Source organism: Mesoplodon bidens (genome assembly GCF_964165515.1).
Source record: "Mesoplodon bidens genome assembly, chromosome: 3".
NCBI classification, from domain to species: domain Eukaryota; kingdom Metazoa; phylum Chordata; class Mammalia; order Artiodactyla; family Ziphiidae; genus Mesoplodon; species Mesoplodon bidens.
Window position 1 is genome coordinate 73539939 of NC_138178.1, and position 18757 is coordinate 73558695.

An 18757-nucleotide genomic window follows, 5' to 3' on the forward strand; every position below is an offset into this window, starting at 1 on the left:
CACCCTTGAATCCTTGCTGCAGAATGGCCAGCAAGATATTCTTCCAACAGGATTAGGACCTTGTCACTAGGCAGTTCTGAGACTCTCTGTGGCTTTCATCATGGTGGATATGGAAATCCTTCCCCTTCTGCACTCCCAGGCTGTGTGGCTGGGGTCCGCCTGCTTCTCCTGGGCTTCATTCCTTTCTCCACATTAGCACAGACTCCTGCCATGTGGGCCACCATTTCTCAGGGGCCCCAGCTCCTCTCTGACTTGTGGTAACTCTTTGTCAGGAATGTTCTTCACCCTGCTTCATACATGGCTAGCTCCTCTGTCTTTTAGGTCTCTGTGTAAATGTCCCCTTAGAGGGGCCCTCCTTGATGACTCCTCTGAGAAGGCCACCTGTTTTCTTTATCATAGCAGTCTGGTTTTTACTTGGTGGTTCTTATCTTGATTTATAATTCCACATTTATTTCCTTTTTAAAAATCATCTTGCTACGGAGTTTTTGTATGCTATTGAATTTAAGCTGGTATAAAATCAGAGTGCTATAACTTAGGATGTTAAATGTAATGCTCATAGTAACCACAAAGAAAATAGCTATAAAATATACATAAAAGGAAATGAGAAGGGAATTAAAAAGTTTCACCATAAAAAATTCAGCATGCAAAAAAATCAGTAATGTAGGAAATGAGGGACCAAAACAAAGCTATAAAACATATAGAAAACAAATAGCAAAATGCATAGGTAAGTCCCTCCTTGTCAGTAATTATCTTAAATGTATGGATTAAACTCTCCAGTCAAAAGACAGATTGGCAGAAGGAATATAAAAAATGCTCCAGTGTGTACAAGAGGCTCACTTTATATCAAAAGACACAAATAAATTGAAAGTAAAAGAATGGAAAAAGATATTCCATGCAGATAGTAACCATAAGGGATCATGAGTGGTTATACTAATATGATACAAGATAGACTTTAGTCAAAAAAAAATTACAAGAGACAAACAAGGATACTGTATATTAATAAAAGCTTCAATACAGGAAGAAGATACAACAGTTACAAGTATTTATGTACCTAATAACAAATCATTAAAATATGTGAAGCAAAAATTTGTAGAATTATAGTGAGAAGTATGCAGTTTTCTATAATAATAATTAGAGACTTCACCCCCGCCCCCCCCCCAGTAGTGGATAGGAAAACTAGACAGAAGATAAGTAAAGATATAAAGGACTTGAGCAACACAATAAGCCAACTAGCTCTGACAAGATATACAGAACACTCTACCCAGTAACAGCAGGATATTACTTTTTTTTTCAAATGCACATGGGGCATGCTCCAGAATATACTGTATATTAGCTCACAGATTAAGTTTCATCAGATTTAAAAGATATCATACGAAGTATCTTCTTCAACCACAATGGGATTAAGTTAGAAATCAGTAACAGAAGGAAAACTGGAGAATTCACAAATACGTGGAAATTAAACAACACACACTTAGACAACCAGTGGGTCAAGGGAGAAATCACAGGGGAAATGAGAAAACGCATAAAGCTGAATTAAAATGAAAACACAACATACCGAAACTTATGGAACACAGTAAAAGCAGTGCTCAGAAGGAAATGTATAGCTGTAAAATGCTTACATTAAAAGAAGGATCTCAAATCAATAACCTAACTTCACACCTTAAAGAGCTAGAAGAGCAAACTAAACTCAAAGCTAGCAGAAGGAAGGAAATAATAAAGATTAGAGCAGAAATAAATAAAATAAAGAATAGAAAAACAATAGAGAAAATCAACAAAACCAAGAATTGATTTTTCAAAAAAATTAACAAAATTGATAAATCTTTATTTAGCTAGACTGATTAATTTAAAAAAACTTGAATTACTAAAATCAGAAATGAAAGTGGGGGTATGACTACCAATTCTATAGAAGCAAAAAGGATTATAAAAGAATACTATATGAATTGGGCAATTGGGATTGACATGTATACACTGATGCGTATAAAATTGATGACTAATAAGGACCTGCTGTATAAAAAAATAAATAAAATTCAAAAAAAATACTATGAACCATTGTATGCCCACAGATCGGATAACCTAGATGAACTGGACAAATACCTATAGAAACACAGAGCTTACCAAGACTTAATCATAAAGATTTAGAAAATCTGAATAGACCTATAACTAGTAAGGAGATTGAATCAGTAATCAGAAATCTCCTGACAAAGGAAAGCCCTGAACCTGATAGCTTAACTGGTGAATTATACCGTACATTTAAAGGAGAACTAATTAATCAATCCTCCTCAAACTCTTCCAAAAAACTGAAGAGGAGAAAATGCTTTCTAACTCTTTTCTATTGCCTTATACCCTTATACCTTATACCATTGCCCTTATACCAAAGCCGGATAAAGACACTACAAGAAAAGAAAACTGTAGTTCCTTATGAATAAGAAAACAATTTCCCTTTTGAACATTATTACAAAAATTCTCAACAAAATACTAGCAAACCAGAATCATATTATGCACCATGACAAACTGGGATTTATTTCTAGAATGCAAAGATGGTTCAACATACAAAAATCAAGCAGTGTAATACACCACATTAACAGAAGGAAGCTAAAAACCACATAATCGTCTCAAGTGATGAAGAAAAAGCATTTGATAAAATTGATCTGTCTTTCATGATAAAAAACACTCAACAAACTAGGAATAGAGGGAAGCTACCTCAACATCATAAAAGCCATATGTGAAAAACCCATAGTGAATGTAATACTCAATGGTGACAGATTGAAAACTTCTCCTCTAAGATCAGGAACAAGACAAGGATGCTTACTTTCACTACTTCTATCCAACATGGTACTGGAAGTCCTAGCCAGAGCAATTAATCAAGAAAAAGAAATAATAGGCATCCAATTAGGAAAGGAAGAAGTAAAATTATCTGTGTTTACAGATAGCATGAGCCATGTAGAAAATCATGAAATCCTACACACAAAAATTAGAACTAATAAAATAATTCAGCAAATTAGCAGGGTGTAAAACCAGTATACACAAATCAGTTGCATTTCTGTAACTAACAATTAACAATCTGAAAAGGAAATTAAGAAAACCATTCCATTTACAATAGTGTCAAAAAGAATAAAATACTTAGGAATTAATCAAAAAAGTGAAAAACTTGTACACTAAAAACTACAAAACATTGATGGAAAAAAAGAAGACATAAATAAATGGAAAGACACTGATGTTCATGGATTAGAAGTCTTATAATTAAGATGTCAGTACTGCCCAAAGCAATGTACAGATTCATGCAGTCACTAGCAAAATCCTAACAACATTTTTCCTTGCAGAAATTGAGAAATTCATTCTAAAATTTGCATGGAATCTTGAGAGACCCTGAATAGCCAAAACAATCTTGGAAAAGAAAAAGTTGGAAGACTCACATTTCCTGATTTCAAAATTTACTACAAAGGTATAGTAATCAAAACACTGTGATACTGGCATAAAGACAAACATATAGACCAGTGGAATCAAATAGAGAGCCCAGAGATATACTCTGACGTATGTGGTCAAATGCTTTTCGACAAGACTACAAAGACCATTCCATGGGGAAGTGACAGTCTTTTGAACAAATGGTGATGGGAAGACTGGCTATGTACATGCAAAAGAATGAAGTCGGACCCTTACCTAACATCGTATACAAAAATTAATTCAAAATGGGTTAAAGACCTGAATGTAAGAGCTAAAACTATAAAAATCCTAGAAGAAAACATAGGGGAAAACTTCCTGACATTGGATTCGGCAATAATTTCTTGGCTATTACACCAAAGGCACAGGCAACAAAAGAAAAAGTAGACAAATTGGTCTTCACCAAATTTTAAAACTTATGCATCAAAGGACACTATAAACAGAGTAAAAAGGCAACTCAAAAAATGGGAGAAAATACTTCCAAATTACATATCTGATAATATCCAGAATATATAGAGAACACCTACAATTCAACAACAACAACAAAACTAAACAACCTAAAATGGGCAAAGGACTTGAATAGACATTTCTCCAAAGAAGATACTCAAATGGCCAGTAATCATATGAAAAGATATTCAGGGGTCACTAATCATTAGGGAAATGCAAATCAAAACCACAATGAGATATTATATCACTCTCATTAAAATGCTGTTACGAAAATAATTGTAAAATAACAGGTGTTGACAAGGATATGGAGAAATGGGCACCCTTGTGTACTGTTCTTGGGAGCATAAAATGGTGCAGCTCCTTTGGAAAACAGTATGATGGTTCTTAAAAAAAATAGAATTTTAATATGATCCACTTCTGGGTATATACCCTAAAGAAGTGAAAGCAGGGTCATGAACAGACACTTGTACACCCATGTTCATAGCAGCATTATTCACAATAGTCAAAAGGAGGAAGCAACTCAGTGTTCACTGAAGGGTGAATGGGTAGACAAAATGTGGTATATACACTCAATTAACTATCATTCAGCCTTCAAAAAGGAAGGAAATTCTGACACATGCTACAAGGATGAACCTTGAGAACATTATGTTAAATGAAATAAGCCAGTCACAAAATTATAAATACTGTACAAATACTGTATAATTACACTCAAATGAAGTGCCTGGAGTACTCAAATTCATAGAGACAGAAAGTAGAATGGTGATTGCCAGGGGCTAGAGCAGGATGGGCAATGGAGAGTTAGTGTTTAATAGCTGCAGAGTTTCAATTGGGGAAGACGAAAAAGTTCTGTAGATGGATAGTAGTGATTGTTCCACAACAATCTGAGTGTACTTAATGCCACTAAACCATACACTTAAAAATGTAAATTTCATATTATGCATATTTAACAGAATTTTTAAAAACCCACCCTGCTTACTGTCTTTGCCCCATCTATAAGCTCATCAAGGTAGGACTGTGTGTACACATTTGTCATTACTTCCCCAGTGCCTTGTACATGTGCAGGTGATCAAGAAATTTTTGTGGCATCTGTGAACTCATAAATGAGCGACTAATGCCATTTTCTAACATCCTTTGCAAAAGATTTAGCGCTGCAGTTGTGTAAACACTGGCTTTCCTTTTTTAATTCCTCAATTAATTTACTTCTGAAAAGCCTTTTGTATTCTAAGCATGTCACACAGATGTGGTGTCCTAAACTCTGGTAGAAAGTGTTTCTACATAAATGCAATTACATATTTACACCTCCCACACAGCCCACTGTGCTGTGGGTGGTCCCCTTCAGCCCCTCTCACATCTTGTCCTTCAAGGAGGAGGTATCAAGATGGAGCTGATAAAACAAGTGTGGTGGGAAAGAACTGTTCTGAGAGCATGCTTGGCTGCTCAGACTTCACCTCTGAGCCCTGTTGAATCAGTCTTCAGAGCAACAGAAGAAGTGGCTGCTGTGAGAGCAGAGTCACTTTGCTCATTTTTGAGGACTTGTGAAGCATGGAAGCGGTACTAAAACAACCCTGGCATTGTTGCAGGAAGCGGGGAGCCCTTCTAGGGCCCAAGAGCAGGCTCTTGTCTAACACTGGGAAATGAATTGACCAAGGAGACATGTGTGCTGACAAAGCAAGAGACTTTATTGGGAAGAGGCACCCGGGTGGAGAGCAGGAGGGTAAGGGGACCCAGGAGGACTGCTCTGCCACATGGCTCGCAATCTCAGGTTTTAGGGTGATGGGATTAGTTTTCGGGAGGTCTCTGGCCAATCATTCTGACTCAGGGTCCTTCTTGGTGGTGCGTGCATCGCTCAGTCGAGATGGATTCCAGCGAGGAGGATTCTGGGAGGTTGGTAGGACATATGGACTGGTGTCTCCTTTTGACCTTTCCCGAATTCTTCAGGTTGGTGGTGGCTTATTAGTTCCATGTTCCTTACCAGGACTTTCTGTCGTAAAACAACTCATGCAGATGGTTACTGTGGTGCCTGGCTAGGGTGGGCGGTTTCGGTCAGTGGTTCCCCTACCAGCATCATGCAGAGTGGTCCTGTTTTAAAACAGGGAATAAAGGAGCTTTGTAAATCACAGAGCAGTGAGCTTGGTTCTTGTATCAGTCAGGGGTTTTGATTATAAGCAGAAGAAACTAGATCTGGGCTAACTGAAGCAGAAGAGGAAACATGTTTTTGGAGCCGTATATGGAGGAGCCCAGAATCAAAAGGAAGGCTGGGTCACCAGCCTCAGAACTGGGGGGAGGGTAAGGGGCAGGAGACTCAAGGGAGGGGGGCCAGGCAGCAGGAGAGAGCAAGGCTGAGTTCCAGCCAGGAGTATGGGCTGCAGTCCTCCTGCCATTGTTGTGTCCTGGGACCATCTCTCCACTGTCAGTGCCCCTCCAGGGCTTCTGTGGCAGGCAGAGTGAGTTTCCGCCTGCTTTGGTTTCTACAGTGGAAAGAGGGTTCCTTCCTTTCTCCAGAGCTCACCCAGTGAAGAACTTTCCCCAATGAAAACAGCATCATCGTTAGCCAAAAGAGAAAAAGAAAATTTTAAAATCCCAGCAAAGTGTCCAGACGCTACACAGACCAAAGCATAAAAGAGGTTCACTCACATGACATATGATTCTATGGTTCCGCTTTGGGGTATATACACAAAATGAATTGAAAGCAGAGTCTCCGAGAGATATTTGTTCATGGCAGGATTATTCACAAATAATTCACAAAAGGAGGAAGCAACCCAAATGTCCATTGAAGGATCAACAAAAATATATATGCGTACATATATACACAATAGAATATTATTCAACTTTAAAAATGGAAGAAACTGATGCATGCTATGACATAGATGAACCTTGAGGACATCATGTTAAGGAAATAAGCCAGTCACAAAATTATAAATACTGTACAAATACTGTATAATTACACTCAAATGAAGTGCCTGGAGTAGTCAAATTCATAGAGACAGAAAGTGTAGTGGTGGTTGCCGGGGGCTGAGGGGAGAGGGGAATGAGAAGTTTTTGGTTAATGGGTGCAGAGGTCCACTTGGGGAGCATAAAAAAGCTCTGAAGGTGGATGGTGGTGATGGTAGCACAATAATGAGAATGTATTGAACGCTACTGAACTGTATACTTAAAAATGGTTAAGATGGTAAATTTTATGTTATACGTTTTTAACCACCATAAAAAAAAATGAGATGCACTCACTAATTCCATTCAGTTATATTTATTGGGTGCCTAGTGTGCTCTGGGGACTTCCTAGGGACTGGGGATCGAGTAGGGACCACAACAGGTCCCATCCTCATGGAGCTCATGTGGTGGCACCAACAGACAGTACTCAACACACAAATCAGGGATTTGTGTGCAAATTTTATAAACTACTATGCAAAGATCCAGGTGATAGCAAGTGACTGGGGCAGTCAGGGACACCTCTGTGATGAGTGACCCTCCACTTAGAAGGGAAGGCATTACACTGACATAAGGAGCCAGCCAGTGGGAGTCAGTCTGGCATTTGGGAGGCACAGGGAGAGGTGATTCCTGGTGGGTGATGGGGAGGGTGGGGCACAGTGAGAGGTGCTCTGGCCGCCCCCTCAGGGCTCAGGGCATGCAGAGCCGGCTTCACTGCATGTGCGACGGGGAAGCTGTGCAGGGGTCAAGTAGAAGAGTGGTATACACTGATTTGTGTTTTAAAAGATCCCTCCACCTGGCTCAGAGGGGTATAGAGTCCCACTGGGCTATGTGTCCCAGCAATCCGCTCACCTGTGCAGGAATGTGTGGAGGGAGAAACTTCGGCCAGACCTGTGTCTCTGAGCTGTCAGCAAACCGCAGTGGGTGCCCTGAGTGGGCTTTGGTTGATTTTCCAAATATGCGGTAGTGCCTTTTTATGTACGTGACTTGATTTTCCTTTGGTTGGGGGGGGGGTGGTGACACAGAAGCAGGAATATTTTAAAGAACAAATTGCAGATGGAAACAGGTGGTGCTGACACTCGAAGCCCTGGGTTTGGGCAGCCAAATTGGAAAATGGGGCCACTTGAAAGAGCTTTGGTTGTTTTTAGCTTCCTTAACAACCACAGAGTGGAATGAAAACCTGAGCTGCTCCAGGCAAGTTCTGTTTGGAGGAAAAATGACATCAATTTGACTCAATTACCATGTGAAACAGACAACAAGCCTCTCTCTGGTGAGCAGAGAAACTAGCAGCAGTGCTAGAGCGCTCACCTCCCCGGTTCCCACACCCCAGTGGCCATGATGGGAAGCCGCTGGGGGGCTTGTGGAATGCAGATGGCTGGGCCCACCCCGCCTCCACCGGGTTCTGATTCATGGGGTCTGGGGTGGGCTCCAGAATGCGTTTCCAAAATGTGCTCAGGCCATGTTGGTGCTGCTGCTTCAGGGACCCCGTTCAGAGGGACTGCTAGAGAATATAGCCCCCTCCAGGGTTCGGGTCTGGATGGGTGCGGCCTGCGATGTGAGGGAATCACGTCCACTTCCCGCCTGTCCCTGGGGAGGCCCTAAGTCACCAGGTAGGTGGTGCTCATGTGAAAACCCCACCTGGCATTGCGAACAGCTCCTCTCCACGTGCCCCCATCACCTGTCCCTGTCTACCTCTCCCTGACTGTGTCCCCATGTCGCCCAGCCAGGGGAGCCCTGCAGTGTGCTGCTGGCAGTGAATCCACCCACTCGGCCCCCAGGCTGCCAAGGAAATGTGACAAATAAAGCTGGGGCTCTGAACACTTGCCAGGATGCAGCCAGAGCTGGATGCAGGAGACAGACTTTCCAGACAATTGGTTGTGCTGTTCCCTGCCCATCCAGGTGTCTCCCTAAACATCATGGGGCCGCTGCCTCCAAGACTCTCCTGAGTGTGAATTTCCATGGGAGAGGAGGACAGGGAGACTTCCTTACATGTCTTTGAGGCCTGCTGCTTTGTGTTCTGTGGCTGTCGTCGGATTCTCGTCTGGCTTGCCCGGCTCGCCTGGCTTGGCACTGGGCCTTGAGGGAGATCCTGTGCGTCTTGCCTGGCCCTGCGCTCTGCTGGGCTTTGTGGGAGTGTGGTCTGCTCAGGTGACAAGGTGCGTTAGCTGTGGTCGCTCCCGCCTGCTCTCCTGAACGTGGGCATCCCAGTTACACACCAAGGGGGTACCTTCCTGCAGGCTTACTAGAGAATGTTGTTCAGAGCATGAAGCTTCTTGTCTTAAATTAATTAATGAAAAAGTTTTAATTTGGTAAAATACACATAACAGGATTTACCATCTTAGTCATTTTTAAGTGTACAGTTCAGTATCATTAATTATATTCACATTGTTGTGCAATCAAACCTTAGAACTTTGTCATCTGGCAAGACGGAAACTCTACACTCATTAAACAACAGTTCCCCATCTCGCCCTCCGTCCCAGTCTCTACAGCATGAAGCTTTTCTCCCCCTCCAGCTCACATATTTTTTGTGTATTTGCTCCAAGAAAAGTACCTGAGCCTTTTGGGGTCACGGTACATGGGATGTGCAGAACTGTCCTCAGCCGGAGAGGAAAGAAACGGGCGATTCTGATGGGGGAGTTTGTTCCTTTAGCTTTGTCCTTCCTGAAACTTGCATCATTCCGTTCAGGCTCTGTTCTTTATGCTGCTTTCAGGGGGCATGTCAGAACATCACTGAGAATTGCTTTCCTGTGTTATTGCTTTAAACCCACAATATTCTTTAATGTCTTTGGCTGCCGTTGCTGTTACAGGCAGTGTTTAAATTGCACCTTGAAACCCTGTGTGACTTGAATTTTCTCCCTCATAATTTCAAGTTTTCATTCTTTCTAGTTTTCATGTTTTGAATTGAGGTTTTCCAGTTTGGGCCCAATCCTAAGGCTGAATATTTCTGGAAAAATTTGATTTACAGCTGTTGGGTGGTTCTCAGAAAAAAGGAGAAAGTTATGTGCTTTTCCCTTCTTCACCCAGGTTTAGGGATAGGTAGTGAAGGCATGACTTCAGAATTGGCCTACAGATGGTCTAGTATAAAAAAAAAATGACTGCAATTTTGTTCTTGAGGAAAGAAAAAGTTTTGGGAGGGGGTAGTGAGAACAGAAGAACTGAATATGTTTTATTTTTCCTTGTGGGAAAGAATATTAAATTACACAAAGATTCTGTTTTGCTTTAATAATAGTTTTCAAAGAGAAAAATCCAAGCACTGACACAGCTAATTCCTTTGTCACACAGATGCTCAAGCACTGTGCGTGCCTGGCTTCTGCCGCTTGTGTGCCCGACGCCGTGTCCAGCTTCACATGGCCTGAATTAACTGTGGCCACGCTGTTGGCTGTGGTCATTGCTTTATGTTGCTGCTGATGTACTGGAGAGAAAATTTTAATGCCCCTGCTAGAAAATTCTCCCTCTGGATTATGTCTGTCAGGAAAAAAAAATACTCAAAACCAAGTGAAATAAGTTAGAGAAAAACAAACACTGTATGATTTCACTTATATGTGGAATCTAAAAAAACTGAACTCATAGATACAGAAAACAGATTGGTGGTTCCCAGAGGTGGGGGGTAGGGGTATGGGTAGAGGTGGTCAAAAGGTACAAGCTTTTATTTGTAAGATATATAAGTTCTGGAGATGTAAGATACAGCATGGTGACTATAGATAACAGTACTGTATGGTATATTTGAAAGTTGCTAAGAGAGTAGGTCTTAACAGTTATTTCACAAGAAAAACAATTGTAACTATGTGAGGTGATGGATGTTAACTAAACTTACTGTGGTAATCATTTTGAGATATGTATATATTATATATACTATGATATATAGTATTATATATATAATCATCATGTTGTATACCTGAACCTAATACAATGTTGTATATCAATTATATATCAATAACACTGAAGAAAAGGGCATAATGAAACAAAAGTATTTCCCCAATTTAAAAAGAAAAGGGAATATTTAAAAGATTCTTATCTCTTCCCTCTATATCTTACACTACTACCCTTATCACCTACTCCATTGTACCTCCCTGCATCCTGCTCTCTCCTGAGGAGGAACTCAGGAGGATCATAATGATCTGGGGGTCCTCAAATCCGATGGTTCTCTTCTGTCTATGTCAACTTTCATTCCTTTGCCTTACTTGAGTTTTCCTATCTCTCTTCTCCTTGAATCCTTTGATTTCTTGATGTTGAGATCCTTATAATTAAGTTCTACCAACAAGAGGTGCAAAACTGAGAGGGGCATATCCTTTTCTGTTACTATAACTTTATCTCACTGACAAACTTTGGTTAGAATGAGGAATTCAGGGAAAAAAGGAATATGGCCTTTTTGGCTGGACAGTCTGGATTTGGATTGTAGTCATAGTTGACTGGCAGTGGGTCTTGAGCTGGTGGCTTTATGTCACTGAGTCGAGGTTGGTGGAGACACCAACCTTGATGGATTGTGATGAGGGTTAGAGAAGATACAAGTTGATACGTGGCAGATGGCCACAGGCATGGACCTCCCCCATCCTTTCATAAAGATCCCCTTCACCTTCCTGCAGGAAACACCAGAATCAGCAGACATCCATTTCTTTTTTTCAAAATCACCTGTCCTATACATTTTTTTCAACCAACTGATTTCCAGTTTATCTTTGCATGTATATGTTTGTATGCACACATGTGTGTGATTCCAGAGTTTTCTGTTATACTTGTTTCTCTTGAGGAATTTATATTTATGGGAGGTTTTTGGACTCAGAAGGCCTTTTAAATAAAATCTGGGTTATATATCTCACATATATGTATTTTTTTGTTCCAATAAGACTTTATTATGAACATTGAAATTTGAATTTCATATAATTACTCTTCTTTAGATTTTGTTTGTACTGTAAGAACAGTTAAAAAAATTTTTTAATATAATTTTTAATGAATAGAATTTATATTTCATTTTATAAATAAATACATTTATATTTTATTCATTTATATTTTGTGTTTTAGATTTATAGGAAAATTGAACAGGTAGTACAGAGAGTTCCCGTACACAATTTCCCCTATTATTGACATTTTACATTAGTATGGTATGTTTGTTATAACTAATGGACCAGTATTGTTACATGATTATTAACTCAAGTCCATAGTTTGTGCAGATGTCCTTAGTTTTCACCTACTATCTTTTCTTTGTTCCAGGATCCCATCCAGGATACCGCTGTTGTTGTTGTTTTTATTTTTGTATTTATATCCCTATCTATTTCTTTTTTTCTCTCTTGACAGGTATTCAATATGTTTCAGCACCAGAGCCTTGGAATTAAAGTTAACATTCAAGTTACCAAGCTTGTCCTGCTACGACAGCGTCCTGTAAGTCCCCATCGGCACAGTAACGGAAAATGTAACTGGTCTCCAGGCTTCCTAGTTGCTGTTGAGTGCTGAGGAGTCGTCCAAGTGTTGTATTTTATCCTCCTTCCCTGGCTTTGCAGATGGCAACACTGTGCCCTGGGCCAGGGACCAGGGATGCCTAGTGCGAGGAGGACAGGTACTGTTACTGGAGGCTTGGTGTGCAGTTAATCTGCTCAGAATCTCAGGGGAACCCTGAGCAGTGTGCCTGTGTGCCTCCCTCCTTCACTCCCGCGTGTTTCATGGGTGCAAAGTTGATGGTGAGGTCTTTGGAATCATGGCTACTCTTCTGGAGCTATACCTGAGCTTCAGGCTAACTTTGGGTGACCTGTAACATCATTTTCTGGTCTTTTGATTGAGTGCATTTCCTTATGAAAGTGTTACCTTCAGAGTTAAGCAGTGAACGTGAGAACGTTGGGTATGCTGTTCAGTTTGGCAAAAAGAAGAAAGCTTTTCTTTAATGACAGAGTCTTCCTTCGAAGTTATAGATAAGGCCCCTGATGGCCTCTCTCTGGGTCTCTGCATCTTCCTACCAGCATTGTGGGCAGGTGACATTGAATGATGCCCCGGCGAGTAACTGTCTCCACCTTAACATCCACACTGTGGTCTGAGCATGAACTCTGGCTTCCCTGGGCATTTGCTTCTGTAACTGTCCCCCTGATTTCTTTTAGGCCAAATTGTCCATTGGGCACCATGGTGAGCGGTCCCTGGAGAGCTTCTGTCACTGGCAGAATGAGGAATATGGAGGCGCACGGTACCTCGGCAACAATCAGGTTCCAGGAGGCAAGGACGATACGCCCCCCGTGGATGCTGCTGTATTCGTGACCAGGTAAAACTAGACTCTGCCTGGAGCTGCAAATGAGAAAGGGAGGGCATTTTCCATTGGAGAGGACAGATGGCAATTTGCTAGGAATTCAGGCTTGGATATCAGACTTTGGGTCACATGTCTGAACCTTGGATTCCTCATCAGTAAGATGGGGATAAATGATAGTCCTACCTCCAAGGTGTGAGAATTAAATGAGCACAGGAAGCACTTAGCACAGTGCCTGGCCCAAAGTAAGGACACAAGTGTTAGCTATTATTATTGCTATTGTTATTATTAATATAAAACTACTGAAATCCTAGTTACCCAAGACTCTTAAAACTTCCAAGAAAATTCATCTACTACCTCTTCCCAGCACCAAATATAATGCTTACTGGAAAGAGCTCATCTGTGTTTGAGGCTGCTTCCTAAGTGGGAGAAGTGAATACCCCGATTTTCCTGTGGAGGGAAGTCCATGCAAGCGTGTGTGTGCTGTGCACAGCCCATCCATAGGCACTCTTGGGACAACAGCAGTGGGCAGAGATGCCTGTGGAATTCACGTAGAGGCTCCATTTGAAGCAAGAAGCTGAGCTTCTTTATAGGCTACAGAGCTGGACTTACTCTTCCTGACTGAGAGGGAAGCCAAGGGGCCCGGCAGTGGACAATAGAAACCAAAGGCAGCTTTCTATGCAGATAGCAGCAATGTTATTTTAGTTTTCTAGGGCTGCAGTAACAAATTACCACAAAATGGGTGGCTTAAACAGCAGAAATTTATTTTCTCACAGTTTTGGAGGCCAGGAGTCTGAAATCAAGGTGTGGGCAGGGCCGTGTCTCTCTGAAGGCTCAGGAGGGGAGGATCCTTCCTCCTCCTTCCTAACTTCCGGTGCTTGCTGCAGTCCTGGGCACCCCTTGTCTTATAGATGCATCACTCCAGTCTCCTCCTTTGTCACATGGTGTTCTCCCTGTGCCCACATTTCCTTCTTCGTGTAAGGACAACAGTCATTGGATTGGGGCCCAGCTTAATCCATTGTGACCTCATCTTAACTTGATTACACCTGCAGTGACCCTCTTTCCATATGATTACATTCACAGGGATTGGGTGTGGGGTTAGGACTTGAACATATCTTTTTGGGGACACAGTTCAACCCATGATAGGTATAGATGTGGCTATTTCATTTTTTCCCTATGTCTCAAATCTCTGTTAGAAAAATTGATTTTCCTTGGTTGTTTTACTTCAATGATGTAAATAAAATGTGTTATGTGTTCACACCAAAATCCTCTTTTAGAAAATATGTAGAAATGTTTTGTGATAATTTAATCCATTAGGTTAAAATATAAAATTTTATTTTTTTGAATGAATATATCATGAATATATCAACTTTGAATTTTAAGATTTTTTTTAATTTATGGAAACTACTTCCAAAATTACATGCTTTCTTTTTCTCTGAGTTCAGAGAAAGGGAGCAGTTTACCATGTCTTTAGCTTAAAGATAGCCTGCCCTTCTAAGAAGAGTTAAATCTGGTTCAAGACTTTGGTTTTGAGTCCAGAAGGGCTCTTATTTTGCATCTCTTGGGCCATAAACAACAAGCCCCTGGCCTGATGACAGCCTGAAGCTAGCTGGGGATGATCTGTAACCCCAGCTTCAGGCACCCTATACCAGGCAATGTAGCACCCTAAGCTTCTCCTCTTAAAAAAAACCCCAGAACATGCACATTGCCACCATCAGACACCAACTAGATGCCTAATCACTCTTGTAGATGATTCATCAATTGCCAACCCTAAAGGGTTAAAATGTGATCTGCAGCACACTGATCCATTATGAGAACACTTGCTGCTTCTACAGGATGTGATTAAATGTATAATGGAACATTTGAGAAGTCTATTCAATAATTCTGATTGCCAACATATGGCTGGTGGTCTACCAGGAACCAAGGACAAGGCGTGAGCATGACCTTGTACTTGCCTTAGATCTGTGTTTGCCCACCCTGGTGAGTGCTGGGAAGCCCTAGGTACCACCTCTCCCAGCAGCTCTGGCCCCCACACTCACTGGCCAGAGGCTGCCATGGCTCAAGGCACTTTGAAATAGCTTTTGGAGCCTATGGGGCTTTCCATAAAGCACTGAGGATTACAGTATTGGTCTTACGGCTACCGCCCTTTGAGAGTGGATTTGATTTGTGGGGCAGGCAGGAGTCCTTGGGAACCATATCTATATGTGACTATAAATTAATGTGAGTGATATTCCAAATGATATTTAAATGAGGACTAAAGACCTTTCCTAGAGAGGAGCTCTAAATAACATCATCTTTGGAATATGTAGCTGAACTTCCAAGGTTATTACTTTGAAAGTGGTTTGTGTAAATACTATATAAAATGTGTAAATTCTGGTGTTTTGTTAAAAATAATAACCTATGGGAATTTTCCCTGTATTGCTTCTTTGCTTTCCTGCTGTTTCCTTTCTTGTCTGGGTAGAGAAAACACTTGCAAGTGGTCTTGGTTTGGGAATGACTAGCTTTTTTTCAGAGGCAATAGATGTTACCAAAATTAGTGTAGCCAAAACTTCTGGATTAGCCTTTTTACGAAACGCCATCAGAGAGACTGAAGGCACCCTCAGCCTGAGAATGCTGTCCGTTAGGCTTTATTTTTTCCTTTCTCTTTTTCCTGTCTCCTAACAGCTTATTTACCATACTGGAAATATTTTGCATAAATATGTTCTTTACATCTCACACCCATTAGGATGCCTACTATTTAAAAAACACGAACAACAGAAAATAAGTGCTGGTGAGGATGTGGAAACATTGGAACCCTTGTACCCTGTTGGTAGGAATGTAAAATGGTACAGCCACTGTGGAAAACAGTATGGCAATTCCTCCAAAAAATTAAAAATAGAACAACCATATGATCCAGCAACTCCACTTCTGGGTATATATCCAAAAGGATTTTGAAGAAATATTCGTACACCTATATTCATAGTAGCATTAGTAATAATAGCTAAAATGTGGAAGCAGCCCAAGTGTCCATCAGTGGATAAATGAATAAACAAAATGTGGTTGTTTCCATACAAATGGAATATTATTCAGCCTTAAGAAGGAAGGAAATTCTAACACTAGTTACAACGTGGATGAACCTGGAGGACATTTTGCTGAGTGAAATAAACCAGTCATAAAAGGACAAATCCTTTGTGATCCCACTTATATGACATACCTAGAAGGTTAAATTCATTGAGACAGAAATGGTAGTGGCCAGGAGCTGTGGGGAGGAGGGAATAGGGAGCTGTTTAATGGATATAGAATTTCACTTTTGCAAGATGAAAAGAGTTCTGGAGATTAGTTGCACAACAATGTGAATATACTCAACACTACAGAACCATGAACTTAAAAATGGTTAAGATGGTAAATTTTACATGTATTTTCCCACCATAAAAAACTTTTAAAATGTTCTTTTCTAACTAAGCACATTGAAGGGGGAGGTCCTGATTGCAAGCGGGTGTTTCTGAGTTGGGGGGCCGGGGAGGCAGATGCCCGGTGGCCCGGGAAAGCCAGGTTTCTTCCGATGCAGGCAGAGCCGATGCGAAGGCCTCCATCCCGCTCTGTCACCTGCGGCCAGCCCAGGAGCCTGTGTTGTCTCTCTCCATTTCGAGCCATCTTGATCCCTCTCACTTCTGTGGGGAGCTGCTGGACTGAACTGATCGGTGCCGTCTGTCCTCTGGATCCTCACAGACATTAAACTCAAGACCTCCCACGAGGATGGGGTGGCAGTGATGGAGTCGGGGCTGGAAGCCAAGTTGGCTGAGAAGCATCGTTTAATAATTAGAGGCTGAGAGCTGCAATTCCTTAGGCTGGGATAATAATGGGCTGATGTTTTCACAGGGAAATTGGGTGCGAGGCAGTTGTTGCTCTGGAGAAGCAGTCCTTTCCTCCCAGAGTAATCCAAACTGAGGGTCTAATTGGAGGCTGCACAGGCCAATGGTGTTTAGGGGCCGGCGTCCTCAGGTCCTGGAACTGGCTGATGTGAGGGTTTCTTCTCTTTTTGTTTCCCTTCCGGGCTGTGGCTGAGCCCGAGAGTGTATCCTCCTGGACGCCCACCAACCATACAGATGGCCAGTTGCCAAGATGTGAGCATGACATCGCGTCCAACAGAAGCTGCTGAGCAAGGAGAGGCGGGAGCTGCATATCCAGCAGCTGCAGCCCTGTGTAGGGCCAGCAAGGACCTCTTAGTAGACTGAGTTTGGGGGCCATATGGGACCCGCACAGACTGGACTTCAGGGGACTTCAACACCTGGCACAGCCTTGCCTTTGGCTCCACATGTCCTCCAGAAAGCCAGGAATTTTACCCCGCAAACCCAGGTCTATGCTCCTGGGAGACACCCGGAGCGACATGCATGGCCAGCCCAGAGCGCGACCACCAGGACATCCAGCTGTCCCTCCACCTTCCCTTCCCATGTAATTCCACCCAGTCCCAGGGACGGTCCTCCCTCAACCTTTGGCCTTGCTCATGTGAGAGCTTGGTGGGTACCTGTGGTGTTAAGTTTTTCTGGGTTTCCAAACACAGGGGAGAGACAAGGCCACTGATGAGCTGACAGGGCACGTTGAAAGTGATCTGGAAATGTATGCCGGTCGTTTAGTAAAGGAGCCAGTATTTATTAAACCCCAACTGTATGCCAGGCAATAGGTTATGCCCAGTACTAGTTATGTAACTTGTGGTGCCCAGTGCAGAATGAAAACTCGGGACCCCATGTTAAAAAATAAGTCTTAAGAGTTTCAAGATGTTGAGACCAGTGTTAAAGCAGGTTGGGGGTTGGGAGGCTTCTGAGTGAGGGGCCTGCGTGATGGCACAGTTCACACATCCACGGAGCCTGCTCTGGCCTGTAGATCCGCACATCCTTCCTTCTGTTGAGGAACAAACAGCAGGATGTGAATGTGAAGAGACTGAGAGGCTGGAGAGCTGCATTGGGACCCTTTTTTTTTTTTTTTTTTTTTTTTGATTCCCCAGTTGACCCCTGCAGCCCCTACCTGTGGGTTTGGCATGAGTTTGCAGTGGGAGCCAGGGTACCTGGAGATGAAGGTGACCCTGCAGGCAGAAGGCTTGCTTTTCCTTTCCTGAGAAAGGACCTTGAACAGGCAGGGGAGAGAAGATTCAAATTTTGGCGACCCTTTCAAGCCAGGCCTCTAATTGAGCTTGGCTCACATATGGTGAGCCCACCATATACCCTCCCACTTCCTTAGGAGAAGCAGTGGGTGACGCTGCAGGGTTCATCACTTGAGACCACCCGTTTCCCTCCAGGGTAGCCGGGGGATGAGAGAACACACAACGCCCTGTCAGCCATCTTCCTCCAAGCTGGCCAGAGAGACAGCTAGAAGGAGCTGGGCCCAATCCCCTCAGCAGCCCTGTTCAGTCTGTTTAGTTCTCTTCTGTGGGACTGATGGCCACACACCCTTTCTCCCTTTGCCCAGGTGAGGCAATGTGATGATGCTTTCAACACTTTTAGTTGCTCACTCTGGGAAATCCTGGAGCGAGGTCTCAGGCCAGTCTGGTCTCTGTGTGTGTGTGTGTGTGTGTGTGTGAGAGAGAGACACGCCCAAAACATTCCAATGGCAAGGGTGTCAGATCAAGAATGTTGAGTTGGGGTTAGTTAGATACCAGACCAGTGAATTATGTCCCTAATTTTATTTGTTTGTTTTCTTCTCTGCCTCCGTGTCTTCCTTGCCACCCCCTACTGCCTGTTAATTAGTCTTCTG

General features: G+C 42.4%; 1 protein-coding gene across 5 annotated transcripts in view; it reads left to right on the forward strand.

Annotated features, from left to right (window-relative positions):
* Nucleotides 1–18757, forward strand: part of ADAMTS17 (ADAM metallopeptidase with thrombospondin type 1 motif 17) — a 350286-nt gene that overhangs the window by 76079 nt on the left and 255450 nt on the right. For all 5 annotated transcript variants that reach the window (XM_081230164.1, XM_081230165.1, XM_081230166.1 and 2 more), the window contains 2 exons: nt 12100–12183; nt 12891–13048. In XM_081230164.1, the coding sequence (XP_081086290.1) occupies nt 12100–12183; nt 12891–13048 (242 nt within the window). The remainder of the gene's footprint in view (nt 1–12099; nt 12184–12890; nt 13049–18757) is intronic.